At 43.8% G+C, this 20,147-nt stretch overlaps 1 protein-coding gene across 9 annotated transcripts in view; it reads left to right on the plus strand.

Moving 5' to 3' along the window:
- The first annotated feature begins 332 nt into the window (after positions 1-332).
- Positions 333-20,147, plus strand: part of PPP4R1 (protein phosphatase 4 regulatory subunit 1) — a 55,472-nt gene continuing 35,657 nt past the window's right edge. For 2 of the 9 annotated variants that reach the window (XM_084508280.1, XM_084508281.1), the window contains exons 1-3: positions 570-778; positions 972-1,016; positions 13,192-13,327. In XM_084508280.1, the coding sequence (XP_084364406.1) occupies positions 772-778; positions 972-1,016; positions 13,192-13,327 (188 nt within the window). In that variant the 5' untranslated portion in view covers positions 570-771. Of the gene's footprint in view, positions 459-569; positions 779-971; positions 1,017-1,166; positions 1,271-13,191; positions 13,328-20,147 lie in introns of those variants that run through there. The other 7 variants (XM_084508283.1, XM_084508284.1, XM_084508278.1 and 4 more) reach the window with 5 other exon arrangements.

The raw sequence follows: 20,147 nt of genomic DNA on the forward strand, positions 1-20,147 counted from the left end.
ATCGAGTGTTGTGGGTATTAAGTAATTAGAGGGTTTGTTTTATCCAACATTTTTCAGCTTCCCGTGTACAGTGGAAAAAGCGTCCAAATGGTTGGGAGTAGCAACAGACGCCAGCACTGACTGCGAGGCACAGCCAGCAAATGTGGAAAAATGAGGGATACCTTTACGTGTACGTGCAACTAAACTTTTATAAAGTGAAGCAGCAGCAGTGTAGGGAAGCCGGTGTGATTTTAAGCGAGGGGGGCAGCTCAGCGAGGCGCAGCGCACCCGGGGAGGGTGCCTGCGAGCACGGCCACCTCCTGGGGACATTCCCTCTGGGTGACCTCACAGCGGCTGGAGCAGGGACTGGTGCGGCACCGACCCTTCCCTCCAGGCGACCCCCTGAAGCCCCAAAGCCGGGATTTGGCCACCCCAACCCCCTTCAGAGGGACCGGGGAGCGAGATCTGCGGCGTCCCAGGTGAGCGGGCAGGGCCGGGCGTGAGGCAGGGCGAGGGGCGGGGAGCGCGGCGAGGCCGCCCGGCTGCGAGGCGGGCGGGGGCAGCGTGTCCGGCACAGACCCCTCCTCCCCGCCGCCTGCCTCCGCCCGCCCGCCCGCAACGCTCTCCGGGGGACGCGGGGAGAAGCCGCCGAGGCCCGGACCGAGCGCCGGGGCCGCCCCTTTTCTTCTTCTCCTTCCTCCTCCTCCTCCTCTTCCTCCTCCTCCTCCTCCCGCCGCCGCCGAGCCCCGCTGCCTTCCATGTAGCGCGGCGCCCCGCGGGGGCTGCAGCAAGATGGCGGGTAGGGAGCGCCCCCCTCCCCCTTTCCGCCGCCTCCTCCTTCCTCCTCCTCTTCCTCCTCCTCCTCCTCCTCCTCTCTCCCGTGCGGGTGCGGGGGGCTGCGGGGTGGGGTCGGCACGGAGGGAAGGAAGGGAAGGGAAGGAGGGAGGCACAGTGTGCGTGTGTATGGGCTGATGGTGTGCGTGTCCCCGCAGATCTGTCGCTGCTCCAGGAGGACCTGCAGGAGGAGATCGACGGATGTGAGTGGGGACGGGGATGGGATGGAGGGGAAGGGAGGGGAAGCCGCGGGGCTGCTGCCGGGCGAGGAAGTCGCTTCAAATGTGGATGCCCGGGGTGCATTGTGGGAGGAGGAGGAGGAGGAGGAGGAGGAAGAGAAAAGAGGAGGAGGAAGAGGAGGAGGAGGAGGAGGAGGAGAGGCCATGCTCGGCGCTGCCCATGAAGCACGGCCGGGGCTGCGCGGGGCTCCGCAGGGCTCCCCCGCGGCAGCGCCGGGGTGCGTGGGGCGCCCGTTGGCGGCGGGTAACGGGCGGCGGGGGGCGCCCGCAGGGGCTGAGGAGGAGGAGGAGGGATGAAGGAGGAGGAGGAGGAAGGAGAGAGGGGGTCAGGGTGGTGGTGGGGGTCGCCCCGCACGCCCATGGCCTCGCCTGGGCAGCCCCGAGGCGAGGAAGGCGGTGGGGGGGTGGGTTGGGATCCCCCCACCCCGCCCCATGTCTGTGGGAGAAGGGGCGGTGTGAGGGGTGGTGTGAGGCGCTGTGTGAGGCACAGGACCCAATTCTGGCTCCAAATATGAGCTCAGGGGTGCCAGGTGCTGCTGTGCGTAACGTTACCCAGGTGAGGCGGCGTCTCTCGGCGGGGCCAGCGCCCAGGCAGCGTTGGCAGCACGACGAGCATCAGGTAGGGAGCGAAAATGGAGGCAGCAGCCCTCTCTGAGGCGGCTCCTGACGTAGGATCCTGCCTGGCAGCCCACAGCGGATGAGCAGACCCTTGCCACCGTCTGGAGGTGCGTGTCTGCTGCACAGCGTGCTCACGAGGAGGCCAGGCTGCGGGAGAACCCCCCCTTCTTTTTGTTGCTTTTGTTTTTTTTTGGCTTCATTTGTATTTCTGGGGGTGTTATTTTAGCTTATCAGAGCCCAACCGAACGTTTTACATCTCCTTCTCTCAGTTTTGGGATCAGATGTGTGAAGGCTTTTTGTTGCGTGTTGCCTCACACAAAGAGAGAGCCTTTTTTGCCAGGCTTCGTTTTTTTTTGTTTGCTTTTGCTCGGACTGAGAGCAGAGCTCTTTGGAAACTTTCTGTGATTACAGGAGGACTTCCTCAGAAGTGGTACGCTTTGAAAAGCCAGTGCCTTCTGAAACCTCTACTTAGGTTATGATTTTTCGTGACTGTAAGACAGGAGTTGGAGGAGGATATGACTGTAGTCATCGGAGGGATGATTCTGAATCTATGGTTTCCCTGGTGGTGGTTTGAATGTTATGATCTTGCCTTTAAAAAGGGAGAAATTATATATGCTGGGATCTATATGACTCAGTCCAGATGAGAGCATTCTGAAGGCAAGAGCCAGAGAAGTCTAAAAACTTGCAACCTCATTAAAAATGACTGAGGTTTTGATGGAAGCAGATAAAAGTCAATAGCTCGATATTTCAGTGTTTTACTTAAACGCGAGAGGAATCGGTATGAATCAATGTGCGCTGTCTGGGCATAAGTCAGTCACGCGATGTCTTTTATGGCTCTTAATTTCGTGTGGTTTTGCTCTTGTGAGGTGGGCGTGAGCTACCAAAAAGTGATGATACAGAGCAGGGAGACCGTACATCCCTAGGGACGGTTTTTGTACTTGTTTGAAATAACCAGATCTTGTACCCGTGTACAACAGGTCTCAAGCGATTTGTGAAGGTTTTTGCAAGTGATGCATTATCTGGGATTACATTTCATGGTTGCAGGGATTAAAAAGACAGTTTCAAAACAAACAAAAAAAAACCACAGAAATACCACAAAAAGCCACAATTTTTGCCTGGCATTACCAGACCTGAACCCCACCCTACAGGACCTTGCTGTAAATATTTCAAATGGTTACAGCTCTTCTGAGCAGAGGAGTTAGAAACTGGTGGAGAGGTGTATTCCTGCATGCTAGAATGCAACTGTGAGAAAATTGGGAGTGCTGGCAGCTTTTACGCGTGTGTGATTCTGGCAGCTGTGCTCCTGCTACGAAACGTGCTGCACAAGGAGAAAGAAGTGAATTGTGTGAGAAGGCTGAGATGAGGCCAGCTGATAGACTATTGAGAAAAGCCAACTGTGTAATTTCAGTCCTTGTGCTTCTGACTGATCTGGTATCCACCGACAGCGAAACGTCCGTGACGTTCACTGGAAAAAGCCAGGAGGAGTGATACAAAAAGTAAGACTAGATACGTGTGTAAAGATCTGGACTGGGCATCTGAAGCTGGGATCCACTTAGGCACACGCCTTGGTGTGCTTCAGGAGGTTGGGCCTTCAGTTGTAGCTCATCTGCAGGTCCAGGTTTGATGCTGAATCACAAAAGTGTATATTTTATGGTGATAATTCCTAAGGTGAGTCACCGTTTTCTAATGCAGTAAGAGCATTACAGGAAATAAGGACGTGGAATCAATAAGGTAACTAATAGATAGCTTTTATTGGTCGGGTTGTAAAACAGTAGGAGAAAGTCCCGGAGCTGAGCAAACAACAATAAGCAGTTGGTGCTACAAGTAATAAACTAGGCATCTGTACAGCTTCTCAGAGCTGGCAACAGCTATTTTATGGTCTTGGTGTTTAAGGCCTGTAAAACAAAGTATTTTACCAGAAAAGTGGCATTTAATGAACAACTTGTACCACTCTACCTTTTGTGCCACCCCTCGGTTCTTGTGCCTGTTCACGGCATGCTGATTGACCTGGACTAGCAAACAATAAATTATCTTTATCTTTGCAGTGCTGTTTCAATGGTTGCTCGTAAAAGAAAGTTTACCTTTTCCTAAAGAGGACTTGATAAATATTTAAGTTCACTGTAACTTTTTCCTAGATATCAGTAGAGAGTAGTGATCTGCTTTTGGGGTTGGGGAAGATCTTCAGGGTGCATGCGGAAAGCATCTATTTAGAAATTGCCATTTGTTTATTTGTTTAAGAGGTCAGAGATTAAACAGGAGCTCTTATAAGAAAGGCTTTTAGAGAGCGGCTGATAAACCAGCTGGATTGACTTTTAAATAATTAATTTTGGCTGTGGTTTGCTTTTCTATTTTGAAAGCTTTGTATTTTCTGCTCTCGGTTGCTTGGTAACCACGGGAAAGCTCAGATTTTTATTTTTCAGGTGAATGCGTGCTTCACACCTGACAGGACATTACCCAGATGATTCCTTGAAGTAGTTGCAGAGCTTGACAAATGGTATTTCAGTGCTTGAATTCCAGCTGATATTTTGTGTCTGTCCAGGTAGCTCCTGATGTTAAAGGCTATGATAGTAATTAAAGAGATTCTGTTTCTCCCGTGGTCAGCCAGCGGCTTTTCCTTGTTTGAGAGTTTGAAGATTAAAACAAAAAACCTCAGTGGATGTATTCTAGCAGGATGTACAGAAGGTTATAAAAGAAATTTACTTCCTAAATGTAAGTTCTTACTGTGAAAAGCAGCTTTGCTCTTAACTATAGTCGTCATCGTGTCCTGCCCCCGCCCGGTTGGTAACATTTGGTTGCATTTTGTCTGTGTGGAGGTGAGCCTAACAGAAATCCTAGCGTGATATCCATGAAGGTAAAAAAGGAGGGAAAATAAATCCATAATGGTAAGAGGGTGAAAACTCAGAGTGGAAGCCTGCAAGAAGATTCCCCATCCCATCTGGCCACTATGCAGAATGAGATAGCAGCTCAGTTTCAGCTGGGCAGTTACACTACTTGAACTTTTGGTTTTGGTTTTCCATTGGAAATCTTGTACCGTATGTGCAGAGACGTCTGGAAATTTGGCTTTTGTTCAAATACCTGTTTTGGGCTTTCAAAATAGGAAGTGCAGCAAGCTAAGTGGAGATCAGGAAAGAAAATAACCACGACCAATGATCGAAAAGTAAACAAGAGGAGTGTAGAATTACTTATTTTTGCTGATAAACAAAAAAAGCCTTTATGATTCCTCCCAGATGTATTCTACCTCCCTCCCTTCCCCATGGATGCTTCTGAAGATTGAACTGATCAGTCCAGCTAGATGCAATCAAACGTACCGTGATGCTTGCTCCTTTCAGTCTGCTCATCGATGTGTGCAGGCTGCGTGCTCTGAAAAAGAGAGCTATCTGTAACCAGGATTCAGGTTGTGAAACAGGATAGCTCGATTTCATTCAGGATTTTAATTGTGATTTAAATCGAGGGAGGGGAGAGATTCTGATTTAATAACTTTAATAACTGGTTTTACTATTTTGCCTTTTTTTTTTTTTTTTTTTTTTTTGGAAAAAGTTCATTCTCACTGATAACTGACAGCTACGTTTACATACAGCTTTTGGACTTTTGACAATCACAAGTCTTACATGCGTGCTTGGGTGATTTAGGAGCCTAACATCCAGATGCTGAAGCTTGACCATTTGTCATGTTGGCAAACAGTGATAGTTAGCGTTATCTGTACAGATAGTGTCCACGTGATTTAAAAATAAAGGGACTGATATTTTAAAATGTAATTTAGACAGGCTATAACTTTTAAACAAGGCTTTATAGCTAAATATATATATGTGTGCGTATATATAAACTTGTTTTCCTTACTATTAGACTTTAGCATTAAGATGGTATCTTTTTGTTAAATTTTAACACTAGCTTCATTAACTGTAAAAACTAATTGGTTTTTACTGGTGGATAGAGCAGTCCTAAAGATTTCTTTTTAAAAAAGGGTCCAGTAACTTTAATCTAGTAGATCTCTGCTTTTGGTATCTAGTTCTTTTTTCAGTGATTGGAAAAGGAGGGCAGGTCTTTTTAGCCTTTTCTCCCAGTGAATGAATGAACCAGTTATTTAGCTGAGCTGAAGAAAATGCTCTTTGTGCATCTGCAGATGTCAAAAGCTGGTTTATCACTGACGTTTTCATGTTCCAGGTAATCAGCAAATCATCTGGCATTAGCAGTGAGTTTGTGTTGGTTGAATGCTTTTAATTAAATTATTCTATTAGACTTCGGGTCGTGCAGAAGTATCTTCCCAAACAGGAGCTTATTTCCATTTGAAGTATTTAATTTCAATTGCATTTTTGATTTTTTTCAGCAATACTTAAAGTCAAAAGATTTTTTTTTTTTTCCCAATTAAATAGGTCTGCCTTTCCCTGTGGTGTCAAATCACAGTTTGACACTGTGTTTTAGCTCTTGTTCCCTTGCAGTGAATTGAGTATTGTGTACTGAGACACCGTGCTATGTTAAAATTCACCTTTGCTTTCTCGCAGCCGTACACGGTACCAATGTGATGGTCAAATGCTGTGCTGCCGTACTGGCCTCTTGGTCTCGTCAGAGACACGGCTGTGGTGAAGGAGCACCAAGATATTTGGAGTCAGTGGGCTGGCGTTTCAGTAGCATGCCACCCGTAATCTCTGCACTGCAAAAATTAACAGCAATTAATGGCAGACATGCTGTAGTGCTCGGGATCAATTCTCTGGCGTGACTGAGGTTCTGGTCAATTGGGAATCTAATAATCAGTTTTCAACGCTAATGAAGCGTACTTGTTCAGTCTCTTTTTCCCCGGAGGTCATGCTTTAATTCTCCTGACTCCTCGGTTCATTTCTTTGTCTTTTCACTGACCCTCACAGAAACTGGGAGACTCAGGTGCTTGGCTGTGTCCCCATGGAATTAGAGTTGTGGGGGTCTCAGGTGGGTAATAGGTAGTCTCTCTTTCTTGAGAAACCTCTTAGGATCCTAGAGAGGAGCTGATGATTTGAGGAAAGGGTTGTGCTTGAATTGATACAGGCTAATGAACCTTCCTCGTGCAGCTGCACGTTTTCTCCATTACCCCTAGCAGAAGATTGAAGGAGAGGTAATTTTCCAGGCTTTCAGCTTCCCAAGGTCAGTAGCATCACTTTTGATGTGGAAATACGTTTTTCACCAGCCACCTTTTATGTTCCTGGCTCTGGCAGAAATCCTCGGTCAAGGTTGTCAGCTCCTGTTTTTTTTTTCCCCTTTTGATTTTCTCCTAGGGCTACAGGTATTCTCCGCCTCTTCCCTTCCTCTCCCACTTGGAGAAAAAGGGGAAGGAGGGGAGAGAGTCAGGACAGAGATGAAAGTTACCAAAACCTTAAGATAACGTGAAACCTCGGCGTTCGTGCAGTTCGTTCTGCTGACCTGTTGTGGAGGTGGCCGACTGCAGCGTGTTGAAGATGAAATGCCTCTTTCCTCTGTGTGGCTTTTGCTGCTGAGACTCTCCCGCTGTGTGGGCAGAAAGTTTTCATTCGAAGAGCAGCTGCTGCAAGAGGTGGCTTGGGCAGGAGCTGAACTGGCTGAAACGGCAGCCTCTGCTGCGAGAGCTGGAGTAACAATTCTGTTTTCAGAAGGCTGAGCCAGGAACAGCTTCTCCTGAAGGAACCAGGGAGGACAGCAGGGCATCTCTGCCTGCTTCGGAAGGTATAGCAGGAGAAAAATCAGCATGGCTTTCAGGACAACTGCACTAAGAGTTGAAAGCACGGTTTGTTTGGTTTTTCCTACTATCTTGAAGGCAAAGGAAAATGAAAGGTACATAGCACAAAAAATGTGCTGTTCCAGGATACAATTTTCATAATAGCTAGAAATATGAAGAAAAGAAAATGTTGTTCTGTAGGAACCCTAATGCAGCCTGTTGGAATGTGTTTCTCTAATAAACAAGCCTGCTTAGGTATTTTTTTTTTCCTTGTTGCCATGGTGCCTAAATAGCTCCCAAATCTTTGAATGTAAGCGAGACCACCTTTTCCTTCCTCTCCGGCCTGCAGGACAAAAAGCTTGATGTATCTGTGGGGATACTTCATGTGTGTTTGCTTGTGTGTGTGTGTTATTAGAGGAAACGGCTTCTGATAACGTTGAATTTAACATCCATGGTTGTTCTTACTTTTTCTGTGAGTCCAACACGTTCAGTGCTACTTCATCTTTTCCCCTTGACCAACTTTACACTTTGGGCACAAACAGGAAAAGTGTGAGGAGCTGCAGAAACAAGAAGAGTGTGAGGAGTCGCAGAAAGAATTTCCTCCTGTGAGTGCTCAGGAAACACTCAGGCTTATCCCAGCGCCCGTCTTGAATTCTGTCAAAAAATAAAAGTCTACAGAGCATTTAAGTGGAGAGAGGAGAAGGACAGCTAGGAAGTTCCAAGTGGTTGATACTGCAGAGCTGCATTTTATGGACTGTGGATGTGGACTTTGCTGCTTTTGGCCCAAGTAAGCACGTTTGAGATACTGTGCTCGAACCAGCAACGTAACTGCACAGAGAAGCAGTGCCTGAGCCAAGTGGAGCACTTGGGTTTGTAGCTGATGTGCTATAACGCAGTGTCACGTCATGGCAGAGCTAGCACAAGCCTTTAAGCTTCAGCATTTGAGCTTCAGCTGCTTGCTTTGTAATGCTCTCCTGTCCAAGCTTAAAACACAGTTCGAGCTTGATGGTTTCGTGTGTAAGAGCTGCCCAGCTAGGGGCAGAACGTGAGTGTGGCTCCAGGCACAGTCAATGTGGGCATCCTATAGGACCAGGCAGAGCATCTTGGTGGAAGGGGGCTTCTTTCCACAACGCCACAAGACTCAAATAGTCGTGCAGACGATCAAAAACCCCAGAAGCAGCAGCGGGACACGTTCAGAGGGCGGATACCTTTGACTGTAAGGCACTCGGAGCGGAGGAAAAAAAGTGCCTTAGAGTAACTTCCTGCTTGCACTGTCTTTGACTTCGCTCCAGCCTCCTTCCAGGAGCCTTAATTGCAGGCAGTGCAAACAGCAAGGGACACGGATACCATGGGGATGGGTGTGACGTGTTCCCTGCAGGAAACTGGTGGACGAAATATAAACTGCTGATTGTTTTAGCTGGTAGCTTGGATGTCCTCTTTGTTTCAGTTTCCTGCGGACCAGCTCTTGTTGCAGGTCTGGCCATTAACCGGTAGAAGGTCCATTTTGCTACTGTGCTGCGTAAGGAGTAGTGGGCAAGAAGACACGGAGCTGTCTTTCCTTCAGTTGGAGCAGATCAGGATTTGCAGTGCTGTCTGTGTGCGCCTTGAAGAGACAAACCTGTTTGTAGCTGCACCTGTCCTTGGTGCTTTTAAAGGATTTTGTATCACCCCTCGTTTTCTCTTCTGTTTGACGAGAAAGGCAACTCCTTTGGCGTACCTGATAACTGTCTTTTTTTATTTTTGAAGGCTTTTGCTAGACGAAAATATTCCCTTAGTCTGTTATGTCTTAGTGGCTCCTTTGTATTTGCTGTGCACGGGTTCTGTGTGCAAACAGCTGCTGATTTGGATTCCTGCATCTTTCTTTCATCTGCTAAATGCTCCCCTCCTGAAGCCTGCAGTCAGGTCTGATTTTAACGGGTTTGATCTGTGCGTCAAGCTGTTCGCAGCCTTTACTATGAAAGTACTGATGTGGGAAGCCTTGCTGGTAGCACGGCAACTTGGGATGAGAGCTGCTTTGCGCTTCCCCCTCGTCTTCCTTGCTTCTGCCTCTCTCCCCTTTCTCTCCCACCACCGAGCCTGGAGTGCAGACAGGGAGGTCTGTGTGTACAGGTGAGATTTAACACGCATGGAGCAGGAGCTGAAGTGGGGATAGCACTTCGTGCTTCACAGCAGAGTTGGGGTGAGAGACAGAAAAGGGGAAGTGTGGTTCTTATTTCTACTGATAGGTGGCCAGACAGAAATCTCCAGTTACCACCTGCACATCCTTTCTATACTTCCACTCGCCTGTCTTGTATTTTGCCAAGTAGAATCACACACTATTCAAACTTGAATTTTTTCTCTTACAGCGTTTACAAAATCAGGGTAAACTTGTGGCACCTTACTTGCATTTTCAGCCTCCAAAATCCCCCGTCTGCTTTTCTGCTGTAGTATCTCAGGGACAAGGCAGCTCCCGCGTTCTGCGATCAGCAGTGAGTAGTATCAGGCAGGTGAGGCGGTGGAACTTGGCGTTACACACACCTTTTATGATATCTATTTCGTTGCTCAGCTCAGAGAAATAAAGAACTGCTCCTATTCAGAGTGCCTCTCTGCTCATTGCTGACTTTCTGTGCCCAAATGAAGGAGGCTGTGTTCGTGCCATGGAGCCCGTAGCAGATGCAGAAGAAAACACGTGACCTTGCTACTGAACAGTCCGTGGTAGAAAGTCATTCGTGTATTATTAAATATAAAAAAAAAAAAAAAAAAAAAAGCAGTGATTATTTTTTCAAACGTGATCTTTTGTGCCTGCCTGTGAAGACGTGACATGAACAAGACCTTTGTGAATGATCTTATAAAGATGAGACTTAGAGTAGAAAAATGAGCTCCCTTGAAAATTGGCCTGCAGGCAACAGTTTTATAGGGGGCTGAGCTGTAAATGGACTTCGCTGTGTTGCACATAACTTCTCAGCCAAACTTGTCACTGGTTGACTAAGCGCAATCTGTCTCAGCAAGATGGCTTTGTAGTGTTAGTTAATAACTGGGGCAAATAATTGTTGTATCTCTGCCATAAAACGGAGAACTTAAGGCAGGTGTGTGTCTTTATATATTCTTAGTGTGGTGTGGACCAGATGCAAGACAGAGACAGACCTGAAAAACTTGCACAAAAGAGTCAAACAAATGATGGGGCAGGAAAACAAAGGCAGAGAGGGGAATTACATGGCTTGTGTCACACATGTCAGTGACAGCCAGATACTAAAACAAAATTCAGTGCTTCTCTTGTTACTTTGTACTGCCTTGTGTTTCATGGTGGTAGCATAGAGTTTTGAAGAATCGAGGATTTCCAGAATGGCGAAGTTTGCAAACTCCGAAGTACAAACCCAGGCCATCTAGATAAATGAATGCATCTATTAATTTTGCACTGCTTTGCTTGTGTGGACAGAAAGTAGTGGCACTGCGATTGCTTTTCATGCTGTTGGCTGGTGAGTGTTCCTCACCCCACCACCACTAGCGACTTCGAGTCAATGGGAGAGGATGTTTTTATAGAAACCCCTAATTTCCTAGGGGTTCCCTTCTCTGCCCTGTTGGTGTTCGTGTTGCTTTTACCAGGATGCTGCCATTTGAAGGAGCTCTCCGGCTAAAAGCTGAGGTGCTGGGGCTGAGTAGTGCTGCTCACTATCAGTAGCAGAGGCAGATCTACAGACTTTAATCTAGGAATGTAAGATCCTGTTATAAAATTAATTTCACTTGAATATTTGAGTGATATTGTCCCCACCAGTTGATTATTTTTGGAGTTCAGAAATCAACGTGAGTGCAGTGGATTAGCCAGCTAGTGAAGGTAATGACTGTAGTGATTAAAAATAAATAGTGCAGCTCATTTCTTGGGATGAGGAGTGTGCATCTAACTTAATTCATGTATGGGTGCTGCAGAATGAGTTCATAGCTTCAAAAGCATGTCTTATATCAGCCCTGTGAAAGCAGGACCTCTCCTACAGCAGTAAGACAAGTCGGTGTGAGAAAGGTGTGTGTGCAGAGGTGTCTTGGCGTACGTACTAACACAGGAAAACCTCTGGTTTCGGTTGAATTCGTGGGTTGAATTTGATTCTGTGAAAGGCTGTAACCTGCTTCTTGTTAACTTACCTAATCCGAACTTGCTTTGTATGCTTTTACCTTCCCTCACCTTTCCCTGAGAAAATGAAACTCTGGGTCTCGAGGAGGAGAGGAGAGAAACCAACCAACCAAAACAAACCCAGCAACACCCAGAAAACAAAATAAACCCACAAACCCGAACCCTTGTGCCTCGGTCCCCTAAGGTCTGGGCAAACAGAAGTTCAAACAGTTGTGTAAACCCCGGGTTGCTAAGTGCTTGCCCTTCCTGCTGCAACAGCTTTATGCAACTGACCTTTCTTCAAGCCTTCCTCCTCCTCCTCCCCCCGCGGTGTGTTCCCCTCTACCATGGGCATATCCGAGAGCACTAGTTTGTCTCCCAGAATTGCTCTTCCAGCTGCTTTGGGCTCTCTCTACATGTTTTTTTCCTTGCTACTCTCTGATTCCTCTTGTGCCCTGCTCTTTTTCCCATTGCTTCTTTGCTTGCTCTCAAGGATTTGCACGTGCTGCCAGCAACTGCAGAATTTGGACCTTCACCCAGGCATAGGATTTATTTATGACCACTTAAACGATATCACTGTTTCTCTACCGAGAAGATGGAGAATTAATTTGCTGGTAAACGGATGCTATTAATTCAGTGTAGGTGTGAAAATATTACTCCTGTAGAGACCTTTGGTTGTTAATTCTTTTAGCATTTGAAATATGATGAGGAAGACATTCAGAAATCAGTAGCTGCTTAGGTATTTGGGATGTCGAATATTGAGGTTAATGATGCCATGTCTGATAATCAATATACTATAGCTGTATGGAAGGGAAGATGTGAGTAATCTTTTTTCTCCACAGATTTTACTTTTTTAAAAAAAAAATCATCATTAGACTTCAAGATCAGTCGACCTATCTATGTTTGCCAGTTTTCAAAAGGCTTTTCAGATAAAAGCCCAAAGAATAAGTTGTAGCATACTGCAGTGTCTCATTTTCAGGGGTGAAGCTGGTGACCTGGGATAGCCCTTGCACATAAGCAATTGCATTTGCCGTTCTTGCAAATAAGTTGTTGCGTTTGCAGGCTGGGTTTGTTATCAGTCTGCGGAGTCGCGTAGCTTAGAGGGCATACGGAAACTAAAAAAAGGTGGTAGTTCAAGTCCTAAGACTTCAAGCAGCTTCGCAGAGCAGGGCTGGACCCCTTTTCCAGTTCGTTGTGGTTTCTGTTCATGTGAAGTTGTCTTTTGACAAGCTGGTTAGTAATTGTGCAGTAGGTGAACTGTACCTGGTTTTTATTTGGTAGTCAGATAACAGCAATGCGCCTGAACTTTTTAACATGCTTAATTTAAAAAAAATAAATAAATTTTTTTTTTGTTGTGCTAGATGTTGTGTTACCTCTGGACTAATTGCACCTATGATTTTAGTCAGTGTATGTTCAAAAAGCTGATTTTAGAATTAGCTAAAAGTCACTTGCCTGATTCTATATACATATATATATATATATGTATATAGTATAAATGTCAGATTAAAATAGCATGAGCCTCATGTGTTTAGTGAAATGTCATGGTTGGGAATTTAGAGACAATACCTAAAAACTGGATTAAATGAATTTTGAGTAAATGACTTTTGTATAGGAAAGGCTTCCTGGGGGCCGGGGAAAGGCGGGGGAAATGATTTAGTGCAGCTAGTAAATATGTTGTCATCAGAGCCTTGCCTAGACTTGTGTATTTCAGCCCAACAACAGACATCATTTTAGTGTTAAACTACTGTGATTATAAGGAGTATTTCTGATGTCTCTGATAGTTGGTGTGGATGACTACAGCTCAGAGTCTGATGTGATTATTATACCTTCAGCCCTGGACTTTGTCTCACAAGATGAAATGTTGACGCCTTTGGGAAGACTGGACAAGTACGCTGCAAGTGAGAACATATTCAACAGGTATGCTTTTTAAATGTCTGCCTAACAGTGTGCAAACTATTAATCTGATTCAAATCTGACAAGTTATTTTGCATGAAATAAAAATAATTATTAAAAAAATATATATATATTTAAGAATTCTTCACTTTCCACTCCTCCTTTTGTTTGCTGATGCTTCCTCTACTTACAGCTAGCAAAATGTTCTTCATAACAGAAACTTACCCATTAATATTGTAGTTAACTTACCCGTTAATGTTGTAGTCTGCATTTACCCACTTTTATTTCGGTAATGCCACTGAGCTAATCGCTTCACTTAAAAGCACAGGTATTGTAGAATACTTCACAGGCCTGCGCCCACACACAGTTCCACTGGAGGAAGAAATTCAAACCCAACATTTAATTGTAACTGTAAACAGATCACAGAAATGTGTAAAACTACTTTTTGTGGTGTTTTATTTTAATATAGTTTTGTTTGGTCTCCAAATACATCTTTTAATAAAACCTGCTTGCTTTTACGTTGAATTCTCTGATTTAGTAGCATATGGAAGATAAATCTGTGATCAACCACCCTGTGGACTAGCCTCTCAATTTTTGTTGTTCGTGGTCCCTTCTGTATGATTTAGCCACATGCTTCAGTCATGTGAAATATGCTTAAAATTCCGTACTGCATACATGAACATATCCCAGTTTGGAAGGTTGGTTTATTTTCCTTCTTATTTAACTGAAGCTAAGAAGTGTATTACGGTTTCTCTTATAGTCTGCAGAAATCTGTCTGTATAAATTAGTTCTGAAATGACCAATTTTAAAGTTTTTGTTTGTTTTCCTGAAATTCAAAGTTTGTAGCATTTTAGAATTTGAGGTGAAGTCAGTAACTTGCCACCCAGCAGGGTGGGTGTTGTTTGTTCAAATTTTGTGGGGAGGGAGGGATGAGGAGACAGCTTTTAGATTTATAGGTATTTCATTGTGACAATCACCTAATAAAAGCCTGTAGAGTGGAGAATGAACTTGGAAATTCAAGTTATGTGAAACTTGAGTTTTCATCAAGAATAGGAGTCCTAATGTTTTACTGGGATGTGGGGCATGCAAAAACTTGAAGTCTTTCGATGCTGCTGCCCACCTTTATGCATCCTGTGCTTACCTCTGTCTTTCTGCAGGGGAAAGTGGGTGGAGAAACTGTAATTTTCTCTGTTTTTTGTTTTGTTATAAGTGTCTTGCTTAATCCTAGCTGTCTTTGTTAGGCCTAGGTGTGTTATGTAGCATAAGAAAATATAGGAAATAGCATATGGTAGTCATTAGTGATAAGACTAAGTAGCAGTTCAACTTGAATGAGTGAAGTATTACAGACAGGTTATGATGACTTAGCATCAGTCAGGAAATATGGGAGAGATTTTTGCTCACTGAGGTGAATTGGAGCATTTCATAGGCAGAAGATTGGAATAAACAGCTTAATTATAAATTAGTTTCTGTCTTATTGAAATGGTGTAATCACATCCAATTACTTTATGTTCAGATTCACTTATACTATGATTAAGTTAATAAAACTAAGTTCCTGTGACCTTGAACCTACATTTGTGTTCAGGCTTCAAATAGTAGATTCCCAAACCCTTGAAACTCAATCATTGAGCCTAAGTAAATTTGAATAAGGTTTTTTCTTTAATTAAATAGCTGAGTTTATATATAGAAAAATATATCTTTACATGTCATTTTAAAGTATTTTTTTCTTTTTGCATTGTTTTTATTTCCATTTTCTATCTGGTTCGTCATCTGCTTACGTATCACATTTACGGTGATGATTATATTGAATAAATTGAAATTAGTTTTACTGATTACTACAGAAGCCTAGTCTTTGGGTGGATTCCTGGAGCACTTGCAATTTCTTAGTTGGTTTCTGAAGGTCAAAGGTAGTTCCTCTGAAATGGAAGTTGATCTGTCTGGATCCTAAGAATTATTAGCAGATAAGACTTGAATTTGTAAAGAGGAATTGCCTCTTTATTTAAATATATTTAACCCCTGATGGGATGAACTGGAAAAGGAATATAAGCTAGGTTAGGGAATCCTTTACCAGCTTTCCAAATGGCAGGAGAGGTTGCTGTAATAATTTTTAGCATATTGTGGTCTGCATCCTCACTCTTTGTACGGGTTTTCTGAAGCTTTATCGTCATTAACTTGTTTCTGCTCATCATTAAGAAGGCTCAAAGTGCACAACAGTCATTAGCAGGTCTATCTGAATGGCAAGATAGTACCTGAACAACAGACCCATTCCTTTTGATCAGCTTACTTCCTGAGGAATTGCTGTTGCCCTTTCTCTCTGTGGCGTATGGGCTGCTGCAGTGGAAGTTAACATCCCAGCCAGACCCGGTACATTCTTCAAACCAAAGTGGATCTTGGTGGCAGACTTCCATTCATCAGTACGACCAGCCCAGGCTATCAGTGAGGATATTTAAAGTTACCTTCTTGCCACAATGCTCTGTTTTCTGAAGTACTTCTTCACTTTTCCCTTAGAAAATAGTACTTCAGAAGTTGCAGAAGAGTCCTCTTGTGTACCAGTGTAGGAGTTCCAGCAGAGCCTACCTACTGGCCAGACTTTCTCAGCTGTGAGAAAACCTCATCCATCCATCCATTAGAAGAATCCACCTTGTGACTGAATAGGGAGGTCTGGAAATGCTCTACCTGTCTCTTCTCTGTAGACATCCTCTTCTTTGGATGAGGCTCATTTAGGTCCCAGAACTGGTGATAGTGACTTCAGGATGTTTTAGGATGATTTCTGGTTGTCTGCTTTTTTTACCAATTCTATTAATACCTGATATTTTTTGAAATACTAGGTCTTTTTTTTTTTCCTCCTTTTATTAGTAGTTTAATTTCAAAAAATAGTTTAATTTCAAAATAGTGGTAGAGCAGCACTCAGTGGTAACTGAAGATATATTAGATCTCAAAGAGGGATTATGCGTAGGTGTGCTTGCTCATGTACAGTTTATCAGTAGCACTTCTGCTGTCTACAGTATAGGTGAGGATCTGCCCTAAAGCAGTCTGGGTGATTTGTCTCTTTTTGCCTTCATGGCACAGGTATATTATTTTTGATATAGCCTGTGGAAAGTAGTCTTCCTACTTTCTGGACTCCAGATGGACTTTAATGAGGCTTTTTGATTCCTGACTCCAGCAGCACAGTATCCAGTTTGCTTTGACATTTCTGTGATTCTGGAGCCAGTCTCGAAATTTGTGGAATATATGCTCTACTGTGGAGTGAGACTTTTCGGAAACTGAGAAGTCCATTTCTTCCCAAAGAATTAAGGGTAAGGATGAATTTTTAGAAATCAGTGTCTCAGGGCCTTAAGAAATGTTGATTGTTGAGAAACATTATCAAGACCTTCCATGAGTTTAAGAAATTACCTTGCTTTATTTTTGTTTAGATCAGATTATAGCCAACAAACTGATTCAGAGTTTGATTATCCAAAGCTACCCCATCTTTTTTTCCTCACCACACTCCCTTTCCCTCTGTCTGTGCAGCCTAGCCCGGTGTAACCTTTCTGTTTTCTGTTTATTTGGTGAGTACTGACAATAAGGAAATGAAAACTCATGCAAAAACCATGCAAGTGCCATTCCTTCTGACTAGGATGTTTCTCAAGGAACTTGTCATTTAGGATAAATCAGGTTATTTTTTCTAATTTATAGCTTCTCTTTCCTGTGTAATGATGTTTCAGTCCTTCTGATCCCATAGTATGTCAAAAAATAAAATTTAGTAAAAATGAAACAACCCCCAAAATACAGACTTGCAGATACATACATACCAAATTAAAATGATTCAAATTTAACTTAACTTCAAATTTAACACTTCCCTAAACACTAAAAGTAGTCTCCATTACTCCTGATATTTATAATAACAAAGGGAGCACGTACCTCTGTGCATTTAGCCTTTCTCCTTAAGAAAGGTGCAAAGATGTTCATTTTGAAATTGGCATTTGATTCAGAATAACTTCTGAGATAGTTCTGGGAAAAAAGTGCCATGCTAAGCTACTACCACAGATACTCATGTAAATATAAGAGGTCCTCAATTCTTAGCTTAGAACTTGTCTGAAAACAGGCAAAGAAATATTTTTCTTCTTCTCTCACTCTTTCTGTCTTTTATTTTTTTGGTAAGGTTGGTAAGGAATTCTTGCTGGCTAAATGCACCCCTTCATGCAGATGAACTCTGTAACTTAAATTTTCATGGTGTAAATTTAGTAAGGGGCTAATAATGATTGGTACACAGCAATTACATCAGTCCCAGTACTGATTCCAAATAAGGGCAGTGTATAAAAGGGGTTTGAATGAGCCATGCAAAGGTATTTATAGCTCTTCTTGGACTGTATCACTGTATATCCCAATTATGTCCCTGTGCGCAGTTTTTGAAATGTCTGTGCCATGCAAGTGGTCGTAAATAAAGGCAGGGAGTTTGTAATCTATCCACATTTTCTTCTGCTAGTCACGGTGAAGTAGAGCCTATGAATATCCTAAGTGCAAGTCCATCAGTTTTTCTAGTGTTTTTTGAGCTCTCCTTGTGCATGCTGATTTAAAAACAACAACAACGAACAACAACAACAAAAAAACCTTGAACAGGTAAAGTTGAACTTCACAAATTATCTTGCTTCTCTTGAGCATTGAGCCTGTTCACTTACTTTTGTTTTCATATCCATGTCTAGCTCAGACAAGTCATCCTTCAGAGCTCTGTTACAATTTCACCAACGCTCACCTGGCAGCTGCTGGGGCAGGCATGTGCTATGCTACTATCCATGAATAGTTCATTCTGCTGTAAGCTTTTCGTAGCTAGCCCAGTGTTTGCATGAGAAGGATTAGGTTGCTCGGGCACTGGGGACCTTTCCTTACTCTCTACTGTCCAGCTTGTGGCAAATGTGAGGTAGATTTAGCCCTGTTTGTGCTTTGGAAGCACCTGGAGACTTACGACAGGTTGTTGGGGGTAGTGGCAGAACTAAGAGCCCCTGATGTTTTAGGGGACCTGAGTGAACATCGTCTCCCAGAGCACTGGGCAGATGGAGGTAGAGATTACCCTGTCATTAGAGGCTGCTTACCCAGTTGTGTTTTCTACAAATAAGCCTAACTTGCCCTGTTGCCTTCTCTTGTAATGCTTTTTAGCAGAATCTACTAAAAGCAAAAGTAAATGATTCCTGTACGAGCAAAGGAGAGAAGTATCACAATATCTTCTACCTTCAGTACATGAGAAAAGTTGATTGTCTCTTTGAGTGGATTTAACAAGAAGTCATTTCTATTTCAGGTTAAGTTTTGTGTTTTCATCTCTTCTTTAGCAGAAGGTTTGTGGCCTTCAGTGTACAGGGTGGTTTATTCAACACAATTTATACCTCTTCTGTGTCACCAGGGTAAAAGGTTATTAACAGGATGCTTGATTTGGAAGCATGTTGCTCTAAAACTCAGTTCTGTCTCCATGCCCAGCTGGGAACAGTGTCTGGGGTGTGTGTTTTTGTTCGATTGTGCCAGGAGTTGCTGACCACCATCTCTTACAGCTACATGTGGCATCTGTCCGCCCTCCAGTCACTGTTCATGTGTCTACATCAGTAGGCTGAAAATCCCAACCCGGTGGATCGGCTGTCACGTCTCTTTTGCTTTTCAAGGTTATGCTTAATGTGTAGGAGAGACAGGCATCCAGGCAGGCTGGTGCATGAAATACGCTTCATATGTTCCTCTTCTCTTTTCAGAGCTGTCCAGCCCTTTAAAAGACCAAGCCAACCCTGCTTCTAGGTTAGTCTGTTTCCCTCCATTAGGATTTTGATAGCTGAGCTTGTTACTGAAAATCAAGATCCCTGCCTAGAGACATTGCGCTTTTACCATGTTGAAGAGCGAGGAAAAGGAAATCTGTTAAAGGCAAAGAGCGTTTTTTGAGCTTGTTTGGTTTAGAGGATTTTGTTCATCTGTGTGTCAAAACAGTTTAATTTAAAAGAGTTCTGCAAGTGGCCAGTGTCAAACACTTTAAATTACTGATTTTTCAGCTTGAGAAAACTTAAATATTTACTTGACGTGGGGAATTCATGAAAGCCTACTGCGTTTCTCCGATGGCATAGGACTGTGAAGTTCTCAGGCTCCCCTTGTAAGCTAAGAATCCAACCATCTGTTTGTTACCAGCTTGTGGCAACCGCTCACAGCCACCACTTGTTGTGAACACGACCACGTTTATTTATGTTTCCGTCCTTGTTTACAGCACTGCTGTTTGTCAACAGTCCTTATATCCAGGCTACACCCTAACAGTGGTTCTGTCAGTCAGTCCTGGAAATATCTGGCACTTGACCCCTGCTGCTGCTTTAGCGTTTTGATAAACTGCTCAGGGGCAGTGCAGGAGGTAGCAGCACGTTGGGCAGGGCTCCTTGGCTCATTCTGCTGTTGGGATCATCCTGCTAGCTCTCTGAGCTGATGTTCTCCAGCCACGTTGCCCCAAAGGGGGAAGAACAGAGTCAAGATGGTCATATGTCATGACAGGCTGTTATTGGGAAGGGTTGCTCACTACACTGTCAGCTGCTTTGGTTAAAAACTTAGGGTTTGGAGCTCTCTGACTGATGCCTAGGACTTTGTAACATAGGCTACAACGGACTGGTAGGGGAGGAAAAAAAAAAACATTTGACTGCATCTTGTCACTGAGAAGTTAACCCTTAGAAAAAATCCTCATGAAGTAATAGTAACTGAGGTGATTCTGACTCTTTTCCTGTTTCCCTAATATTTCATTTGCTGCTTTGCTTAACCTGTGTCCCAGGTGCACGTGGGCTTGCATGTGTGTTCTTTTTATTAGCACAGGATGTGCCCACTGCTCGCTCTATCATTTGAATGAAGCTCAGCCTTTAAA

Source organism: Aythya ferina, assembly GCF_964211825.1.
Source record: "Aythya ferina genome assembly, chromosome: 2".
In the NCBI taxonomy this organism is placed as follows: domain Eukaryota; kingdom Metazoa; phylum Chordata; class Aves; order Anseriformes; family Anatidae; genus Aythya; species Aythya ferina.